At 44.6% G+C, this 20,125-nt stretch overlaps 1 protein-coding gene across 2 annotated transcripts in view; it reads left to right on the top strand.

The window, feature by feature from the left end:
- Positions 1 to 19,870, top strand: part of NT5DC3 (5'-nucleotidase domain containing 3) — a 377,890-nt gene extending 358,020 nt beyond the window's left edge. The window contains exons 14-16 of one of the 2 annotated variants that reach the window (XM_078674858.1): positions 1,801 to 2,015; positions 5,235 to 5,281; positions 18,727 to 19,870. In XM_078674858.1, coding sequence (XP_078530984.1) covers positions 1,801 to 2,015; positions 5,235 to 5,257 — 238 coding nt within the window. In that variant the 3' untranslated portion in view covers positions 5,258 to 5,281; positions 18,727 to 19,870. Of the gene's footprint in view, positions 1 to 1,800; positions 4,820 to 5,234; positions 5,282 to 18,726 lie in introns of those variants that run through there. The other variant, XM_078674850.1, reaches the window with a different exon arrangement.
- The last annotated feature ends 255 nt before the right edge of the window (positions 19,871 to 20,125 follow it).

Below are 20,125 nucleotides of genomic sequence, written 5' to 3'. Positions count from 1 at the left end.
ACAGATCAGAATCTTTTTTCGTGTATTTGTTCCACAGTGGTCAGTACATTATGGAAGAAATACCATATTAACATACATGTCTCTATTAGGTGTCCCCTCTGGGGGAGCCGGCTGACTTTGTTCCAAGCTTATTGTGGTACCACCAGAGCAGCAACACCATGTACGGAGTGTGCTGAGAATAGGCATACCTTACCAATATGTGTAAAATATTACTACTACAAAATATTTCAAAAGTAGAAAAATCTCCACATTACCTGCCTTCAAACTTTGCAAAGATTGAATAACAAATCCAAACAAAAAGCCCAGGCTTAACAAATCAAGAGTGCCCCTTTAGCGACCTTACCAAACAGAAGACTACAACTCCCACCTGCTGATCTCTGGTTGACCTTATGGTCACTACAAAAGTGTGCCAAAGAAAACCCCAGTTGAGACGGGCCACCACCTGGAGGGTCAGATCAGGAAAACTGAAAGTCATGTGGGCCTGCAAAGACAAAGGTCTCCTCGTGTAGTGCGCTTCCTCCGCAAAATTCCAATCCTCCGTCAAGACCACTCCTTTGGACGGCCGCGTTTCCAATGTGGCCCAACGTTTGGTGCAAAACTGTGGAAATGTACCTTTTTTACGGGTACACTGGTGCAGGGTCACCCTTTTGTCCACGGGTTTAAAGACCAACAAAATAGAGATCAGCACTGGAGTTGAAAATAAATAACAAGTTTATTAATCACTCATGAGGGGGACTACATCCACACAACACTCTCTCGTGCTGCAAGGAGGCAGTACACTGGCTTTACAAACCAGTGCCTTTTTATACAGGTTTTTTGCAGTGTAAGCATGTGAACAGAAAGAGGAAGAACAAGTTTTAGAAATAGTTATCAGCAAACAAGGGCAGATGAATAACTACTTGGTCAGCAAAGTGGGAGGGGAGAAAAGGAGTGCTCATGGCAGCAGTAAATGATTGACAGTTAACAGGTGTACTGGCAGCTACAATCTCTCAGCACGTACATTGCTTTTAGCTGAGTCAGGAAGTCAACTAAAATTGATAGCACAAGCAGAGTGAAAAGACAAAAGAATTATGAAGGAAACTTAAATGGACACCCCAGCCAAAATGGCTGTTGCTTATAGCAAGTAAAATATTGCACGTTTTCCACACCAAGATGCACCGTCCCTCCGCAAACTTCATTTTTTCTGATGACCCCCTTCAGATCCAGGCTGTCAGACTCCGGGTATACATCAGGTCTCTCTATAAATATAATTCACAGCAGTTAAAACTGTTGCATAGCTTTGCCCCCTCTCAGTATGTCTTCCTGTATTCACCCAGAGAGTTATACCTGCCTTACACTCCTTTCCTGCTTCTCCTGCTCACCAATGGTGCCTTACAACTGCAAAATCCCCTCTGCCACCAACTATTTGCGTAAGTTCTCTTTTTCTTTTGGCACCTGTCCTCCGAAATGGCCTGCCATGCAACCAAAGGCATGTCACCTTCCTTAGTACTTTGAAATGTGTCCCTCGCTTGTTCCACCATCCTTTGCACACCTTAGCTGAAGTCACTTGCCCAAACACATCATGATCTACTTGTGGACCGTTGAACAGCTGCCATACCTTGTACTATAACACTGTCTAGCTTATGTCCTGCTGCATATAATGTATCTTTTGGACAACATTTCTCTTCAACTTGCCAACTGCCTTTATTAAATAGAATAAGATGTCAATGTAAGTGTGCCTTTTAAGTGTATGTACATATGTTGGAGGAACTTTGAGTGTTATACAACATAAATAATTTATTAAACCTATTCTTTTTCCAGGGAGATCACCAGGAAAATCTTCAACACCCAGTTTGGAAGTATCTTCAGGACTGACCATAATCCCACCTATTTTTTGCGACGCTTGTCTCGCTTTGCTGATCTTTACATGGCATCACTAAGCTGTCTCTTGAACTATGACCTTCATCACACGTTCTATCCAAGAAGGACTCCCTTACAACATGAGGTTCCGGTCTGGTCTGATCAGCTGTGCACGGGTACTTTCAGGATTCCATTCTTACGGGAAATGGCCCAAACTAAATAAGGACTTGATTTTCACAGGACACTTTTAATGGCTTATGAATGTAGGGACACGAAGAATACATTTTATCCAGAGTGCTTTTTAAAGCAAACACTTTTAGTAATATGTTTATTGCACCATTTGTGCTATCATTTCGTCAATTACAGACTTTTGATGTAGTGTGGGGTGAGACGTGAGTTATGAGAAACTAGAAGTTTGGAACAAGATACATGTACACATCAATCTCATACGCACCTTTGTTTATTTTATTTGAAAATATATTAGTTTATGCACAGTGCTTAATCTGTGCAGGTGGGTGCACTTGGTGGGAAATATGAGTCTCATTTTTGGGACTTAATTTTCATCAACAAACTTTGACCCTGCAACAAGAAAGAGAGACAAAAGCAACTTATCAACTTATAAATACATTTGACTGTGCAGATAGCTACCTTAGAGAAGCTCTGCCCTTCACCAATCCCCACTTCCCCAAAAAATAAAAGGGTCACTGAGGCTGTCTCGGATGTCCTGGGATGTTTTCACACCCCCTAATGGACACTGCTTATAGCCTCCTAAGACTAGCTGGAAAGCCACGTTGTGCATTGGTTTCCAGCTTGTCTTCCTGGCTAACGTGTAATTTTGGCACCTGACTTAGTGAAGGGAGCCGAAATCGCTTGACACAAGGTGCCACCATGTTAGTTGGTGGTTTTAAAAAAGATAGAAACAGGAATAAAATTATAGGAAACAGTGATAAAGGGAAGAAGCAGGGATGAAAAAGAACATGCAAGACTGAGATACAGAGATAAGCGTAAACGGGTGAAAGAAAAATACGTGAAAGATTCAAGACTAGGTACCCGTTGGTTTCACCAACAGTGATTAAAACTTTTGGCCACACCTAGTTTTTCTTTTTTAATTTTGTTCCCTAAAATTTACACCATTATTGTGGTATTCATGGAGCTCCACCATTAAGTCTATACCATTTTATGTCCTAACATAGGTGCCAAAACATGAACAGTCATTCTGGGTTAATGTTATCCCGAGCAAATAACAGTATATTTAAATGTACCCTTTTTTAGGATGACAACAGGTTTGCTTTTAACCAGTATGGAAAACATAAAAACTCAGAAATCGTCTAATATCCAACAAAACACAGATCATTAGGTAGATCGTTACTCAATCCCTACATTGATACATTTGTGTCATTCCTATTGAAGTTTAAAGGTGACACCGAACAATATGAATATATGGTGAAGAAAATAAAATGGCTTTTAAAAGACGTACTTTGATCACCTTTTACAAATCACCAGCACACACTTAGGATACCGAAGTGTATTTTACATTAAAACTCTTTGTAGAACCTTTAAAGCTTCAACAAAAAGCAAATGAGTAGCCACTTCTTCTGATGTTTGTAAATGTGTATAGCTCAGCTATGCAATTCTTATACTAAAGCGCATGTGAACATTCCTCGCTAGGTTGAGTCTACTGGAAAGCTTATGTGCAGTTTGTTATTAGGGTGAGCCTACTAGGCAGAGCAAGCACTGGCTACTGTAAGACATATTGTGGGCTTACCAAGAACATACAAAGGCTTGGAGCCCACCCATTGCTTACCATTGGTTGCCTTACTTGTCCCTCATTTGCTTGCTTCTCATTCATGTTCTAGCTTGTCTTGTGTTTGTCCTTCCCATCTCTTTTTATTGGTGGGATTCTATCCTTTCACTGTTGGCTTTCAAGCACTACTTTTTCTTTTGGACTAAGCACCCCAAAGTACTGCATGTGTTTTTAAGCTGTCTCCCTCAGGTGCTTCTCACTGCCGCCCTCATGCAGCGCTCACCCTTGTGTGCTTTCGGTTGTTGCTTTCTCGCCTGTATGCTTCTCCCTCACACTCTCCATGTTGTTCTCACATTGGTTACTTCTTCTCCTCACCCCTTCCCCCGTCTTGCTTCTCCCCCACTTGTGTCCTCCTTCGCTCTGGTCCATGGTTTCTCCTCTCCACCCCTTCCTGTGTTCCTTCCCCCACCCTCAATGTTGCTAACCCCTACTCTGGCTCTCTGTTGGGTGCACCTACAAAATTCCTCAACCGCCAGCTCACAGCTTTGTTTTTTTTCACTTTGATTTCTAGCCGAACTGCACAGCAAACTTGAATACTTACAGTAGGTCCCAAAGACAAGATCTCTTGGCTTTCCGAATGCTTGTTTTTCTTTTTCCCCCCTCACACCCGTTTCTCCTGAGCCAAACTCCTCTAGATCCTGTTTGGACCACACCTCTTTTCCTCTCCTGTGATATCAACCCTGAGATGCAAATTTTACTTATGGGCTTGTTTGCTGGGCGCCAAGAACTAGGGGTGTGTTTTGGTAGAGATGATTATCAGCTGCCCATCTTTCAAGAAAACCAGGGTCCTATTACCTTGGTCCGTTGTTAAAACTTGAAAAACATGAACTTTATTTTTAATTGTTAGTGCTAAAAACAAACTGGAGCTTTCTCTGTAGTGCCCAGATTGTCCATGCATTGTAACCGTGCCTGACAAAAACGTTCTAGAGGCCCATTGTAATATGTGGATTCAATACTTTATAGGTTGTAGGAAATATCATTAAATTGTGTTTTCAAAATTGTCACAATCTTGATTGAAACTGTGGTGAGGAATTTTAATTAGCCCAATGTAAATGTTGGATTTTTTTCAATTACACACTATAATTATTTCCTTTTAAACCTTAATGCCTCTTTTCTTAAGTCATTACCAGTATATTCTCTTAAAGAATAACACTCCTTTTTAGTTTATCATGTAAACATAGCTTTCTTGCTTTTTGTGAAAGTTAAATGTTACTGTAGATAATTGATGATGGCTGTGATTTTTTTGGGGTTGAAGAAGGTTAGAAACAAATAAGTGGGTTTTCCTTTAGTTGGATTCTTCTTCCTTTTTGGATATAGTGGAATATTGGATTGTTTTCAGTCTTTCTCCCTTTACATTCACCTCTTGTGATGGTATACAAGGTGGGTGTCTTCTACTAGACTACTCTTTTTCACAGTGCCATTCTCCAGCAATGAGGTGTTCAGTGTCTTCCTCTCATACAGAAGAGTTGTTAGCCTGTGTTGCTTGAAACTTGACCCATCCTGCATTGGGCTACTTATAATTCTTTGTTAAGAATCGCATGACACCACCTGTAGAAAGAAATCTGCTTACCTGGTCTTCTTTGCCTCCTAGATGGCAGAGCAGTGTATAGATGACCTACGTTCATACAACTGGTCTTGGTAAGTGTAGTGTGCATGTGGTGACCATGTTCCTAGCCTTTTGTGGACGAGTGCATAGCAATAGGTACAGTGCTTCCTGCTTCCACCTTTTTTGGGCTTTGCCACTGGGCAAATCATAGCAACCCCAACCTATAGAATCTGTTCAAATTTGGTAAGAGTGTATTCAGCATAGATGATACACTATAGAACCTTACAGAGTCCCAATCCATATTAGGGAGATGCAAAGGATAACACAAAATCAAGGGCCTCTATCAGTGGCACTGTAAATGCAAGAAATAACCCTCTATGTATTTATGTGGTATTTGTATAGCATGGACTTAGCCATAAGGCAGCTTAGCGATATACATGGTTGAAGGCAAGCATACCCATCAGAAGGGAAAGGAGAGGTAGTTAGGTTCTGGGAGCAGAAGGGTGTTGTTAATGCTTTGTGTTGTAGTGCACTTTAAACACTAGCATATTCCAATCTGTAGATCCAACTTACCAGAGAAATCCTTTCTCTGATCCTGCGTGTAAAGGGGAAGATTTTTTTATGTTTATTCTTAAGATGTAAACTGAGCTAAGCTGAGGTAGAGATACTGATTAACTTACCTCTGGGATTTACCCATTTTTCCAGACAGTGTGTTTTACAATCTGTCCACCTAGCACATTTTGTTAATGCATGTTGCTGGTAGATGGAAAAACATGATTTACATAATCACATTGACTCAATAACCTTGATCAACTCTTAGTAGCAGTTCCATATATTATGATTGGTGCCATCCAGCTAAGCAGCTTTAGAGTAAAATGAGAAGCAGTTTTTTTTGTTGCTGGAAAGGCCCAAAAAATATACAGTCAACCACCTCTTCTCTCAGCTTTGAGAAACCTGCTGCCAAGGCAAATGTTCAGATCAGCATGATTTCTCTAAAATGAAGATGGGAATTTTTTTTAAGGAAATGAGCTGCGTAACCCTCCTCAAAGGAATAGTTATTGTAATTGTTTTTATTTCTAATAAGGTACATTTTATACTTGTCAGCCTTAGGGTGATCTCCCCCCAACTTTTTGCCTTCACTCCTCCGGTTTTACTGGATTTGTTTTGATGGTACTTTACGACTGCTATCCAGTGCTAAAGTGCTTGGCGCTCTCCTTCATACATGGTGAGATTGACTTACACACAATTGGCACATTTAATTTACTTGCAAGTTCTTAGTAAAGCGGTAAAAGAGGTATCCATACTAGTGGACCTGCAACACTAATTATTTCACCCACTTAAGTAGCCTTTTAAAACATTTCTCTGTTCTACCATTGCAGCCTGTGCGTACCGTTTTAAACCACCATTTCAACCTGGCTAAAGAATCCCTTTGCGGGGGGCCTAAACCTTTCTTTTTAATACATATGCCACTTTTAGGATAGGTCTTAACTGCCCACAGGGCAGGGTGTATTATATTAAAAAAGTTGGACATGTACATTTAAGTTCTAAATGTCCTGGTAGTAAAAATAAACCGTAAGCAAGAAAAGAGTGTCTTATGGTATCTAAGAGACCACACGAAGGAGCAACGAGAAGGGGGAGACGGCCTTACTCAGGACGTATTAGAAAGCCCTCACTCACCACCTGGTGATGACATGCTTCATCATCGGGTCCCACTAAAGAGGCCGAGTGCCTCTTTAGTGTGCTTCGACGCCAGATCTACTGCGGAGCAGGATTTGTGAGTTCAAGGCGTGCAGTGCGAAATAAGCAATTAGTGGTGAGAGGATTAAAAATGTCTTTAGTGTATCAAAAAATGATACACTAAAGACATTTTTAATCCCCCTTCTCGTTGCTCCTACGTGTGGTCTCTTGGATACCATAAGACACTCTTTTCTTGCTTACTGAATATAACCGGGGAATAAGAGTGTTGCATAATACTCCCTACCTCTCTTTTTGTTGATTTATAGTAAAAATAAACCTACATTCATTTTTCAGTAATGCAAGGTCTACCTATCCCGTAGGAAAACAATGGGTTAACTTATTACATTTAATAAGTGACAAGTTGTTTTGGACGGAGGAGGTAGGAATTTCATGTTTGTTGTCTGAGAAATTGTAATTTAAAATTACTAATTCCCCCATGTTCAATAAAATACATTTACAATTTCCAAGTAGGTTTTCTGTATTTATTAGGGGAGTACCTTATTTTGTTTAGGGATTCATAGCATAGTCTCTGTGGCTCTATGCACCACAAATCACGAGTGGTGTCATTACTTTTTTTTAATGATGCTTAAAATGTATAAATGTTGATAGGCAGAACCACTGAGATGAACTTGCTGGAATTCAAACATGTAACCTGCAGGTCAAACCAGACGTGAGAAGCAAACCTTTATCTCTTGAACTAGTTTTCACATGGTGAATAACAAGTTTTGATCATTTTTACATGCCTATCAACAAATGTCACCAGATTTATATACCCTATGACATAAACTGACATTTTCCATATAGCCAGTAGCATGTACTGGCTCTGTGGGAGAGACTCCACCATCTGGCCAGTGGTGTTCAGGGACTAAAAACCAACCCTTTGGGGCACTGTTCTTCTGCTTCAAATAGAAGGCTAGGTCAGCCAGTCAGATGATCTGGTTACGCATCAGTTGGTTTGATGATGTTTCTGAAACTATGCATTAGACAGCCTCACAGTAGACTGTCCTGACTGTGCCCACCTCACCAAATTCTAGCCAAGTAAGTAAAGTAATTAAGACGTAAGTTGAAACTCTGGCATCTGAGGATTCTGGAATCTCGAGTAGTGACACAGAGAATGATAATGTAGTATCAGGAGGAAGTGAAACCAAGTTCTTCTTGAGCTTATCATGGGACATACACAAGACAGGCTGTGGAGCTGCTAGGGATTTAGTGCACGGGCTGCTCTCTGCACTTGTCTTGCCAAAAATGGTTGGAGGAAGCTATGCATTATTGCCTACAGATCTGAAGGAGCCTATCCACCCCTGAAGTGTTCCATTCCCATCATGGCACGAGCTATATTATGCATGTTATTTTCCATTGCCTTCTTGTACTATGCACTCCCTCACGATAAAAGATCATGGCCTGATTGAGGACCAGCTAATGGTGGTGGTGCTCGCTGCTGGCCCAGGACTTGGGGGTCCACGTTACAATCCTAGGCTCAATTACTTTTGGCTGTAGTCAACTTTATACCCCACCCTGGGGAAAACTCACCAGTTCTTAACTAGGATTAACTGTCATTTCTTCCGGAAAACTCTGGATACAAGTTAATGGTACTGTATTTGTACATCTATATGGAACCCCTGGCACACATTGTAGAGGATTTTGGGGTGGGCATTGTCAGCTACGCTGACGACACGCAGTTGGTGTTCAAGCTAACCCCGGATAGTAGAGAACATGCCACCAATTTTTCAAACTGTATGTCGGCAGTAGCCACCTGGATGGATAATAATTGTCTCTGTTTAAATGGAGACAAGACCGAAGTACTGGTGGTGGGGAAAGAAATTTCCGCATGGTCTCATGCATGGTGGCCCAGTGAACTGGGAAAGCTGCCCAGTCCCGTAGAGACGGTTAGAAATCTAGGTGTCATGCTGGACTCAGACCTCTCCGGTAAGACCCAAGTTAATAAAATAACAGGAAAGTGCTTTGGCATATTAAAAGTTCTCCGAAAGGTACTTGACCTTCTTCCCATCAATGCTAGAAAAACAATAGTCCATGCCTTGATAAACCTCACTTGGACTATGGAAATGCCCTCCTGATAGGTCTCAGCCAGAAGGGCCTTCACCAGCTTCAATGTGTACAAAACACAGCTGCCCGACTGGTGCTCGGTCTCTCAAGAAAATCATCTACCAAAGCAGCCCTATCAAAACTACACTGGCTCCCTATTAAAGAGAGAATTAGATTCAAGACCCTTTGCTACGCCCACCGTACAGCTCACAATAAAGGCCCCAACTACCTGAAAAGTCTTCTTACCATTCATCGTCCAATTAGATACTTAAGATCATCAGGCATGATGTTATTCAAACTCCCCCGAATCACAAGAGCTAAAATGGGAGGTAAATCCTTCCGTTATCTGGCCACAAAATAATGGAATGCCCTTCCACTCCACCTGCGGATGGAACCTTCCGAAATGAGATTCAGGGCAAAATTAAAAACTCATTTGTTCCCCAGTTAGTAAGTTGTCTGATAAGCTCTATGACATTACTCCTCTGGATTTGATCTGTTTAGCAGTTAGCGCTTGGACACACAGCTTTGTGCAGCCAGGCGCTTTACAAACGTTTTTATTATTATTATTATTATTTGTATTTCTTTTCTCTACAAGAACTTTTAAGCACAGCTCTTCCCCTTATTTGAGCCTTTCTCTGAGGGAATTCAGCCTTCCCTTGAAAGACCAAGCACCTCTGGTACACCGCTATCCCCCGACATTTATTCATGCCAGCTTGTCAAATACTCATCCCATTACATGTACGCATACTTGGCTGACACTTTCCCTTCTAAGCAATCACCAGCACCAGCTCTGAATGATTGCTAGTTTCTTACTAACTGATACAGTTATACTTTGCACTGCTACTAGAGCCGTATGCTCAGGCATGTTCTAACTCCCCTCCACATCCTGGTCTAAAAGAACTGCAGCATGACTAGCATTTTGGGTTCACTCTTATTTGGTCCTCTTGAATGCAGCAGTATCACACTTAACCATACATAGAAAGCCAGGTCATAAGAGGCTTTGATATAGAATCCACAACAAAGGATCAAATAGAAATATGTGTATATATTTAATGCATGTGTGTTTGTGACTACCTTGTTGGCCATTACATCATCCTACCATTCTATAGACTCACTGTAAAATATGCATTACATCAACCCACTCTAATAAAGGACTCCGTGTACCAAAGCCCTAACCTCTACCCTAACTAACTAGCGCTTGCCATAACCCATCCTATTTGAGCTGATGTGGTGTCTATGTTGCAGAGTTAGTGGATTGAAGGTGCGGCATTTCTACTCCTATCCGATAAATCTACCGTTGTCTACAGTTTTGGTGAATAGATTGCCACTCATTGCTGCACCCTTTAATGTTTTTTTGTGTGAAAGTTTTTATTAATTTTATAAATACAAACACAAACAATTTGCAAGGAACAAAGAAAAAGAGAAGACAGCAATATAGACAACGTTGCATTACATGGTGTGGGAGCGGGAAGGTCAACCAAGGAGCGTATTTTCCATCAAGAAAGAGTCTCGCATGGGGGGGGGGCAGAAGGAACAAAATGTATCCAATACACAGTAAGAGGTGAAGGAACCCTCGGGTTACGGGGACGTAGGTGCAACATCTGGGTCAGGGAGAGGGGGGGGTACATATATCGCCACGGTAAGTGTTCCACTGAGTCCATATCTTCCCCCATTTTCGGGGGGTACCCCGGGAAACATATACAGTTTTTTCCCTGAACATGCACCAGTCCATGTTATGTTTCCATTTCCGAATCCCAGGCGGTCCCTGAGCACCCCACAGTTGCGCAATGTCTCTTTTGGCGATCATATTGCCCAAGGTCACCCATCGAAGCTGCGATACGGAGTAGTCGTTCGGTTCCCATACATTCAGTAAGCATCTCCTAGCCTCCGGCATCGATCGCACCCCCGTGACCTCACTCATCACCTCGTGCACACTGGTCCAGAATCGCACTATCTCAGGGCACTCCCAAACGATATGTAAAAAGGTGCCCAGGAGACCGCATCCACGCCGACACAATCCATCCACAGCAAAGCCCATGTGTACCAAACGGGGACCAGTCACATACACTCTATGCAGGATTTTAAGTTGCACAAATCTAAGGCGCGCCTGGATGGCCACCTCTTTAGGGGAGGAGATCGCCGCCTGCCAGTCCTCATCGTCCAGCTCCAGCCCATCACCAATCCAGACCTCTCTAAGGCGAAACAGGAGATCAGACCTGGAGTTGATCAATTTTTTATAAATAAGCGAAATCGTGCTATCAGGAACATGTCCGTCTAGTACCCTGTCCTCAAGCGGGGACGACTCCGGAATCTCCACACCCGAAGGGAAGACCGAGAGCACCGCGTGGCGGACCTGCGCATAGCGAAAAAATTCGCGATCGCTCAGAGCGTACTCGGTTTTCAATTCCTCAAACGTCTTCAGTCTCCCCTTAGTCCAAACATCATCAATCCTGCTGATACCTATCAAGTCCCACCTATCAAACCCCTTCGACTGCCAGAGGGAGCCAAGTCTATCGGATGCATACAGTGGGGTGGCACGAGTCAATTTATCAGTCCACCCAAGCGCCATGGAAGCATGTTTCCACACCTGGACAGCCGTCCTAGTGGGGCCCGTTACGTTTCGAGGGGTGATTCTCGAGTAGAGGGCTCTATTATAGTCACCCCCCGGTAACAACCATTTGTCCATCTCGAAGGCCGGATTCGGCAAAGGGCCATACATGCAATGATTTATTGCCCCCAATTGAGACGCCCAATAGTAGCGACGGATATCAGGCAAAGCAATTCCACCGTCGTACCACGGGAGCGACAGTTTAGCGATGGCGATCCGGGGTCTACCCCCCCACACCAGTTGTCTCTGTAAACTCTCAACCTCACGGAAATATTTAGCCGGGACAACGTCAAGTGTGTTTTGCAATGCGTAGAGGAAGCGGGGCAGTGACATCATCTTAAACAATGCCGCTCTACCTAGGGGAGAGAGAGGGAGTTTCCCCCAAGCGACAACATCTGCCCGAAGGCGCTGAAGAGGGGGCAGCAAGTTCCGGTCAAACCGCAGTTCAGGTTTCAGAGTGATAAAAATGCCTAGGTATTTAAAGCCATCTCTCACAATCGCGATAGGACAACCACTTGGCAGAAGAGGGGCGTCTCCCGACAGGACGTATACACAGGACTTCGACCAATTGATGACAAGACCCGAGTTTTTGCGAAAGGACGTTAAGACATCGAACAATACAATGAGGGATGTACGGGGAGATGTGAGATACATAGAGAGATATACGGTCTTCAAACTCCGAATTCCATCTAATGCCCTTCAGGGACGGCTCCCACCTCAACCAGGCCGCCAGCGGTTCCAAGGCGAGAGCAAACAACAAGGGGGACAGGGGACAGCCCTGTCGCGTACCCCTGCCCAGTGCGAAGGGTGCAGAGACCCGACCATTGACCACCACCTGAGCCATGGGACCGGCGTAAAGCAATTTGACCCACCAAACAAACTCCGGACCGAAACCAAACGTGGCAAGAACCGCCCACAAATACGGCCATTCAATCGTATCAAACGCCATCGTAGCGTCCAAGGACGCCAAGATGGCGGGCTCACGTAGCGTCTCGGCTCGTGCCAAGACGCCATGCAACCTTCGGAGGTTAAGCGCCGTGTTGCGATGCGGTATAAAGCCGGATTGATCAGGGTGAACCAGGTCCCCAATGACAGTCGCCAAACGTGTCGCCAGCAGCCTGGCCAAGATTTTAGGCTCCGCATTAATCAACGAAATGGGTCTAAAAGAGGCACAGCGATCCCGAGGTTTACCATCTTTGTGGATGACGACTATAGTGGCCAGTCTCTGGTCTCGTGGGAGAAAACCCACCTCCAAAGACTCGAGAAACATAGAGCGCATATGTGGAGCTAGCGTGTCGGGCGTAGTTTATATAGCTCAATGGGGAGCCCATTAGGGCCCGAAGCCTTGCCGGATCGGACCGAACGGACAGCAGCGGCAATCTCGTCCACAGTAGGCGGCGCATCCAGAGCATCCCTATCTATGTCAGGCAATCGGGGAAGTGCAATATCCCGCAATAGCAGGTGGGAGTCCTGCTCAGATCGATCAGACACCTGGGAATACACCTCGCGGAAGTAATCGGCAAAACATGTGACAATATCAGCAGGGTCAGTACAACACTCTCCATTCTCCGCAACAATCACAGGGACGACACGACTTGCATTCTCCCTCTTATCCAGCCAAGCAAGTAATTTCCCAGCCTTATCACCCACATCATACAGGCGGCCCTGCTGTTCCCTTCCCATTTCCTTAGCAGCTTCCGTGACCAGAGCCCTGTATTCATGTTGTTTCAACTCCAATAGATGTAACCCCTCAGCGGTGACCTCAGATTCCAAGCACCCCTCCAGGGCTGTGACCTCCCCCTCAAGGCGAACCATCTCAGCACGGTTGGCCAACTTCACGCTACCAATCAACGAGAGGGCCTGGCCACGAATGACAGTCTTGTAAGCTTCCCAAAGTAAACTTGGGGAGGAAACAGAGCCCACATTTTCCGCAAAATAACAATCGTGTGTTTTAACCAGTTCAGCCCTGATCCTGGGGTCCCTCAAATACCAGGGGTTAATCTGAGCCACTCGGCCCGCCGAACCCTGCCGTGCATCAACCACCAGCCAAAGCGGAGAATGGTCCGAGATACCCCTTGCCAGATGTTTAACTTCCCGTATGAGGTATGCATGGGCCGAGGGCAGCAATATGTGATCTAACCTCGAGAGACTACCATGAGCACCAGAATGATAGGTATATTGCAACCGCCCCGGGTGAAGCAAGCGCCAGCAATCAGTGAGCCCCAGCGTCTCTAGGAAGTCACTCAACCAAGTCTGGGCCTTCGGCAGTTCCCTGGGAGGGTGACGGTCACACATCCCCGAGACCACCGCATTAAAATCACCCCCAACCAAAAGCAGACCCTCGGGGAGACCCAGGATAAGTCCACTAAGATCCGCAAATGTGGTGGCTTGGAGGCCCGGGGGCACGTACACGGAAATCAGAATAAGAACCTTCCCTTCCCAGCGCCCCACAATGGCGGCGTATCGTCCCTTATCATCTAGTATGACTTCATCAATGGCCAAGGGGAGGGAGGTCCGAACCAGAATGCCCGCCCCTCTGGAGCCTGAAGTGAAACCTGAGTGCGCCACAAGGCGATAACCACGCCTATTCAGAGCGTAGCACTCGTTGCCGAGCAAATGAGTCTCCTGCAGTAAGACAACATCAGGAGACAAACGTTTCAGCAATTGCAGCACCACCCGCCTCTTGATCCCATCCCCCAACCCGTTCACGTTCCAACACAATATCTGAAGTCCCCTACCCCCCGTCCCCGAATTCAGCCCCTTCCCCGCCCCACACCCAAAGCAACTGCATAAAACAGGAGTTTTCCTTTCCTTCGCCTTGCAAATAACAATAAAATTCAAACCAACAACCCAGTCCCCCCCAACAATACCAAAACTACTATACCCCCCACCCCGCACCCCTGCTGAAGACCAAAAAGCCCCATAAACTTGCAGTGTGCCTGTCGCCCAACCACCCAACTAATCTACGAAAAGAAAACCCAGGAGGAGAAAGGACCCGCTCACCCCCCACCCACCCCTAAAAGGACTAACACTTGCAAACATTAATGACACAGCATAACACAGTTCAAAGCTAACATGAAGGGTACGGGGTCAAAGTCGACATCTACTCCTGCTCCGTCGGGCCACCGTCCGCCCGATCCGATCTGCCAGAGTCCTCAAAAGGTTCTTGATCCTCAGGCAGCGAGTCAAGCCAGTCACTCACGACCCCAGGATGGTCAAAGAAAAAAGTACGATCCCTATGAACCACCCGCAAACGGGCCGGGAAGAGCATGGCATACTTCATAGACCTTTCCCGGAGTCTCTTCTTGACCCCTTGAAACCCCAGCCTCTGTTTCTGGACCTGTTGTGTAAAGTCCGGATAGAAGCTGACAGTAGAGTTCTCAAAGGCAATGGGACCAGACTGCCTCGAAGCCTGCAGGATAGCGTCTCTGTCCCGGAAATGAAATATCCTCGCAATGATGGGTCGTCCGTTAGCACCCGATTTAGGTGTGCCGCCGGGGATCCTATGTGCACGCTCGACAGCGAAAAACTTGCTGAGACCCTTGGGCGCCAAGTGATTCAGCACCAGGTCTTCTACCAATAAGTCCGTCGAGGCAGCAGTCGATGATTCCGGGACCCCAATCAGGCGGATGTTGTTGCGCCTGGCACGGCTTTCATAGTCCTCTAGACGCCCAGAGAAATAGTCATTAGCTTTCCGCAGATTCCCGACTTCAGCCTGTAAGTCGGAGACGTCAGTGACCAGGCTAGTGGTCTTGAGATCCAGGGATTTGACCTTTTCGTTTGTCTTCGCCAAATCCGCCCTGATCAGATTGACATCAATCGACACAGTATCCAGTTTGAGAGTCAAGGCCTCATATTGTTGCCCCAATGAAGCCTTCATACCGGTAATGGCGCCCATGAGATCCCGCAACGAGGGCTCTTCCTCAATCGATGAGTCCTCCGGCATTGCCGTCGAGGGTTTAGATGCTGCGCCCGGGGATCCTTTAGGGAGGGTGTACCGGTCCATAATGTTCGTTTGCAAAGCACTCCCTCGAACGCCCGGTTTAGTCTTGCGCCTCTCACTCTCTGGCTTGGTGGCCATCTTAGATCCTGGACCCGTACGGGTCGCCTGTTGGCGGGTGAAAATGGTGACTGCGGTGGCAAATGCAGGACCAAAAGGGCGAAGGTGGTGCCAGTCTCAGAACTGAAAGCCACGACAGATCGGCATCAGAAGCGGATAGACCAAAAGCATAGGCACGTCCGGCCGTCTACGTAGCTAACAAAGTCAGGTTGATCTCCGGACGGGAATTGAAACCAAAAGGGGGTCGCCAGCCCATGCAAGTCAGGCAGTCCGTTGTTGTTCACTTACTGGACGGCAGGCCAGACAGGATAGCTCGGGGCGTCACCCTGGAGCAGGCCAGAAACTGCGGCGATCTGTAGCTCTGGACCCCGAAGTCCCAAAAAGTTTTTGGGAACAGATAAATGATCAGTAGAACCGCGCCAATAAACACCCGTCGTCCGAACCAGGATAAAGTACAGGATAGTCGATGGAGGTGGCGAGGGTCCGGGAGCCCTGTGCTCACGCGACCATCTTGGGTGCGCGCGAAGCTCCTCCTCTCGCACCCTTTAATGTTAAACCTCCCACTCACATTTTCGTTTTGATAGGATTTGATTATAGCAACGTCTGAGATAAACTTGGAGCAAACCACCGATTTGATTATTGAGTATTAAGAACAAGCTCCTAGGTTCAAATAATCATCTGAGCCCACAGAACAACAGGGATTCGAAGTTTGTGTGGTCTAGTGATTAAGCAGCCTTGCCTTTAAATTACTTTTCCCCACACTCACAAATTGGCGTAACACTAATTGATGGGGGCACTCGTTGAAAATTTGGTGAGAGATCCTCGAGGTTTTTACAACCTCCCAGTTTTACAATGCCATGTTCTAAACAGCCCTCCCTTCATTTACCACCAGCACCACAGAAGCCACATCAGCTGGCTATACTAGGGTAAAAGCATCTTCTTGTCTTGTGCACTAGTGTAGTAGAAGATATACAGTACCAAATGCATTGTACACATTTGTAGCGAACTCTACTGCTCTTTGAGTGATGTTGTCCCACCAATCATCCCACAGTATGCAAATTAATGGTTTTATTCAAACCGTGGCTCAGTTTGTTTTAAAATTTCATTTAGAGAGCTGGGGCGCACTCTGATGGTCGTTTCACAAACTATCTGCATACACTTGTTTATTACACTGTGCAGACTGCCTCTTCTCAAGTCCTTAATTTCATGTGGTGTCAGACTCTCGTTTCAAAGCTCTCCGTATTGCAAATCTGATTTCTGTGAGAGGTAATCTTTGAAAATCTTCTACAAATGCTCCTCTGAGGTTACATAACTATATGGACCACCATAATTATGGTTCCTATCGTAGCGGGTCCTCAATGAATGTGTACTTAGGGTGAGTGGAACATATATCCACTGTGTGCATAGTGCTTTATTTGGATGTACTTTCTATCCACCCACCCAAACCAGGATTCTTTGGCCCTACAGGTCTCCTATTTTTATCAGGGAGAGGTTTTTTTGCAGTGAACATTATACTGAACAATTTGCTAACACTTGTTTTAAGGTGGAGATGTAATGTCCTGACCTTTTAACTCCTCAATAAACCACGTTAGCTTTCTTGAGGGCCTAACGTTACCATACTTTGAAGTATCTATATAGAAAGTAGTATAGATAGTGGGTTTTGGGTCAGCCCACCTCAGCCATTGGCTTTTATTTACCTTTCAGGATTTGCCATCCGTTAAACGGGCTCTCCTTCAAGCAGATGGCATTTCGTGGAAGGTTACATTGCCCCTTTGCTGTTCCTACTAGGTTTTGATGATAGAGCAGGGCTTGAAGTAGTCCTCACCGCTGTCTCCCCCATGCTATCGCTTCCTCTCCTTAGCTGCTCACCCTGACTCCCCTGTACCCCGTGCTCCCTCATTCCCCTCACACCCTGTCATCAATCCCCTTGACTGGTTCTTTTGTGTAATCATTCACCCTGTCCTCCCTTATTCTTACACTCACTCCCATTTCACCCCCACTTCCCTCCCATTTCCCTCACTCCTACCCTCGGTCCCCCTCCCCCATTCTTTCCAGTTATTGTCCTGTTCATCCCTGCCTCTGAGCTCCCTTAGCATCACTGCTTTGCCTCCTTTGCTCACCTACTTCCCCATCAACTTTGCCTCCACTCCCCTCCATTTGTCCTCTCTCGCATTTGCTCAACTTTGGATGCTTTCCTATTTGCTCCCTTTACACTTGGAGCTCCTGCCTTGACCGGTCTTAAAACACATCTGTAGAGCTGTTCCTTATGTTTCATGCAGGTAGTTTGGTGATACACTGACTAGTACTACCTATAAATATTAGTGACTTGTTTCCAAAACATACAGAATATTCACTCAAAACCTCCACAGGTGATATCATCAGCATAGCCAAGCGTTGCTACATGTACCTAAATCATAGAAAAACAGAAGAATCGTTAGACTTGCAAAAGGGAATTTGCAAACATATTTTTAAGCCTTGCTTTCGTTATGATCAGCCGAACTCCAGCTAAGAACACAGTCAATATTTATTATCCCTTTTCCTCATATTTCTTTGATATTCTGAGGTGGTGGCATTGGTGAAAGCATTTAGGAATACTTGCAACATCTTATGGTACTACAGCCTACTTGAGCAAGCACGTGTACCTTAGGGACCTCAAGGACTGCACCAGATATGGCAGTAGTAAGGCCTTTTTACTGACTTGAGGGACCTACTGCAGCCTGCTTCAGGAAAATGCTAATTGCAGCTTTTCAAGGACATGATAATGTTCTTTGACACAAGTGAGACTTGCTTCCCTTGCCAGTGTTTGCTCTTTCATTAGTAGCAATTAAGTGCAATGTAGTTGCTAGCAGCATTTAGGACCAATCACACTTTACATCTTAATTAAGAACACAAAGAGGCTTTCCTGTAGCCCAGGAATGATTAAGCTGTCCGCTTCTTGCATGCTGTGGCAAGGATGAGCAAAGCATGCCCAAAGGTTGTTTATTTTCTGTTCAGAACACTCTTATCAGTTTAGCTTACCTCATAATTGTTGCCTGAAAAATACCTTTACCTGAACAACTGATTTATTTAGTTCTTTTCTTCTCTTTGAGGCCATGTGGTCTAGTGATCAGGGCACAGGACTAGGAGTCAGAAGTACCAAAGCACAAATCCAAATTTCAGTACTGTCGTTCTGGGCAATATCACTTTACATCTGTGAAGCTCAATTTGCATGAGTATGTTATGAAGATAGATTGCAAGCTCTTCAAGCGCAGAAAATATTACTTTATTGTGACAGAGGACATTGCAACAGCTTAAAAAGGTCATAAAATGTTTACATTCGTTCGTCAAATGTTTTACTGTCATTTCTTATTCTCCCCTCCCACTACAGCCATCGTTGAATGTATTATTTTTATCCACCTTGGTGAAGAATCCATTTATGGTTGCCTTATGCTTAAACTGGGGAATGTGCATGTATTCCCTAAACTTGCAGTGGGGAAGAGGTAGTTATACTGCCTAAGACACTTGATTTGACTCTCACAGGAAGCAGTAGAAAGTAGTATAACGTATTGATGGTTTGAGAGGTGACCGCTTTGGCTTCTAGACTAGTCTGAACGGGGTCCACTCTGAAAATGTAGTGGTACGGACTGCGGAATAAGACATGGCAACAGCAGCATGAGAGTGAAAATGATGTACAAAATGTCTGAAGGGAAGAGTACATGAGCCAGAAGAATAAAAGAAGTGGACTGAGATTGTGACCGTGAATCCGAGCTGGGCATGCAAAATTGGTGAGAGAAGGAATTTTATTGAGGACTGTAGAATTCCCTGCGAAAGAAGCGTCCTCGGTTAGGTACTAGACTTATTTTCATGTTCTAGTCAATCTTAAATATAATCTAGATATTTAAGTCTACTGTTTAAATGTTTTTTCTGTTGGAATGTATTTGTTTTAGAAATATTTTATCAAAACTGTACCACCACACTCTTTTTGTGATTTTCTTTTTTTTTGTGTGTTTTTTTGGGGATTTTTTTTAAATGTAGCTATTATGATGAGTGCATTGGGGGAAATGTTGCTATGGTTTCTGTCGATAGCGTATTCTCATTATTAGTTTTTTTGTAGAAATATTGTTTTTGAATGTAAATGCGTACTTGACATTGGTGTACTCTGTAAAATCGTACTTATCAAAAAAAGTACATTTTGATTGGCTGTAAAACGCTGAAACTAGGAATATTTTGATTAATAAATTATTCATGAAAGTTCTTCTGTTTGGCAGTGATGTGCCTCATTAACTTTCTGATGGGATCCTGCACAGTTATGGTACGTAACAAATGAATTACAAAAAGACAGGTATACAGGAACCAATTCCGACAGCATTCATAAATATTAACTATGTGCCAATTTAACCTAGCCAGGCCCAATGGCTTCTTAATATGAACTCTTGCTGTGAAAAGTTCAATAAATGTATTGGTATATGTGTTTTTCAAAATGACCACTGCACTGTGTGTGTAACTCCT

The sequence above is a fragment of the Lissotriton helveticus genome, chromosome 1_1 (genome assembly GCF_964261635.1).
Source record: "Lissotriton helveticus chromosome 1_1, aLisHel1.1, whole genome shotgun sequence".
NCBI classification, from domain to species: Eukaryota; Metazoa; Chordata; class Amphibia; order Caudata; family Salamandridae; genus Lissotriton; species Lissotriton helveticus.
Note: the sequence above shows the minus strand (reverse complement) of the source record. Positions and strands in the feature narration are given on the sequence as shown.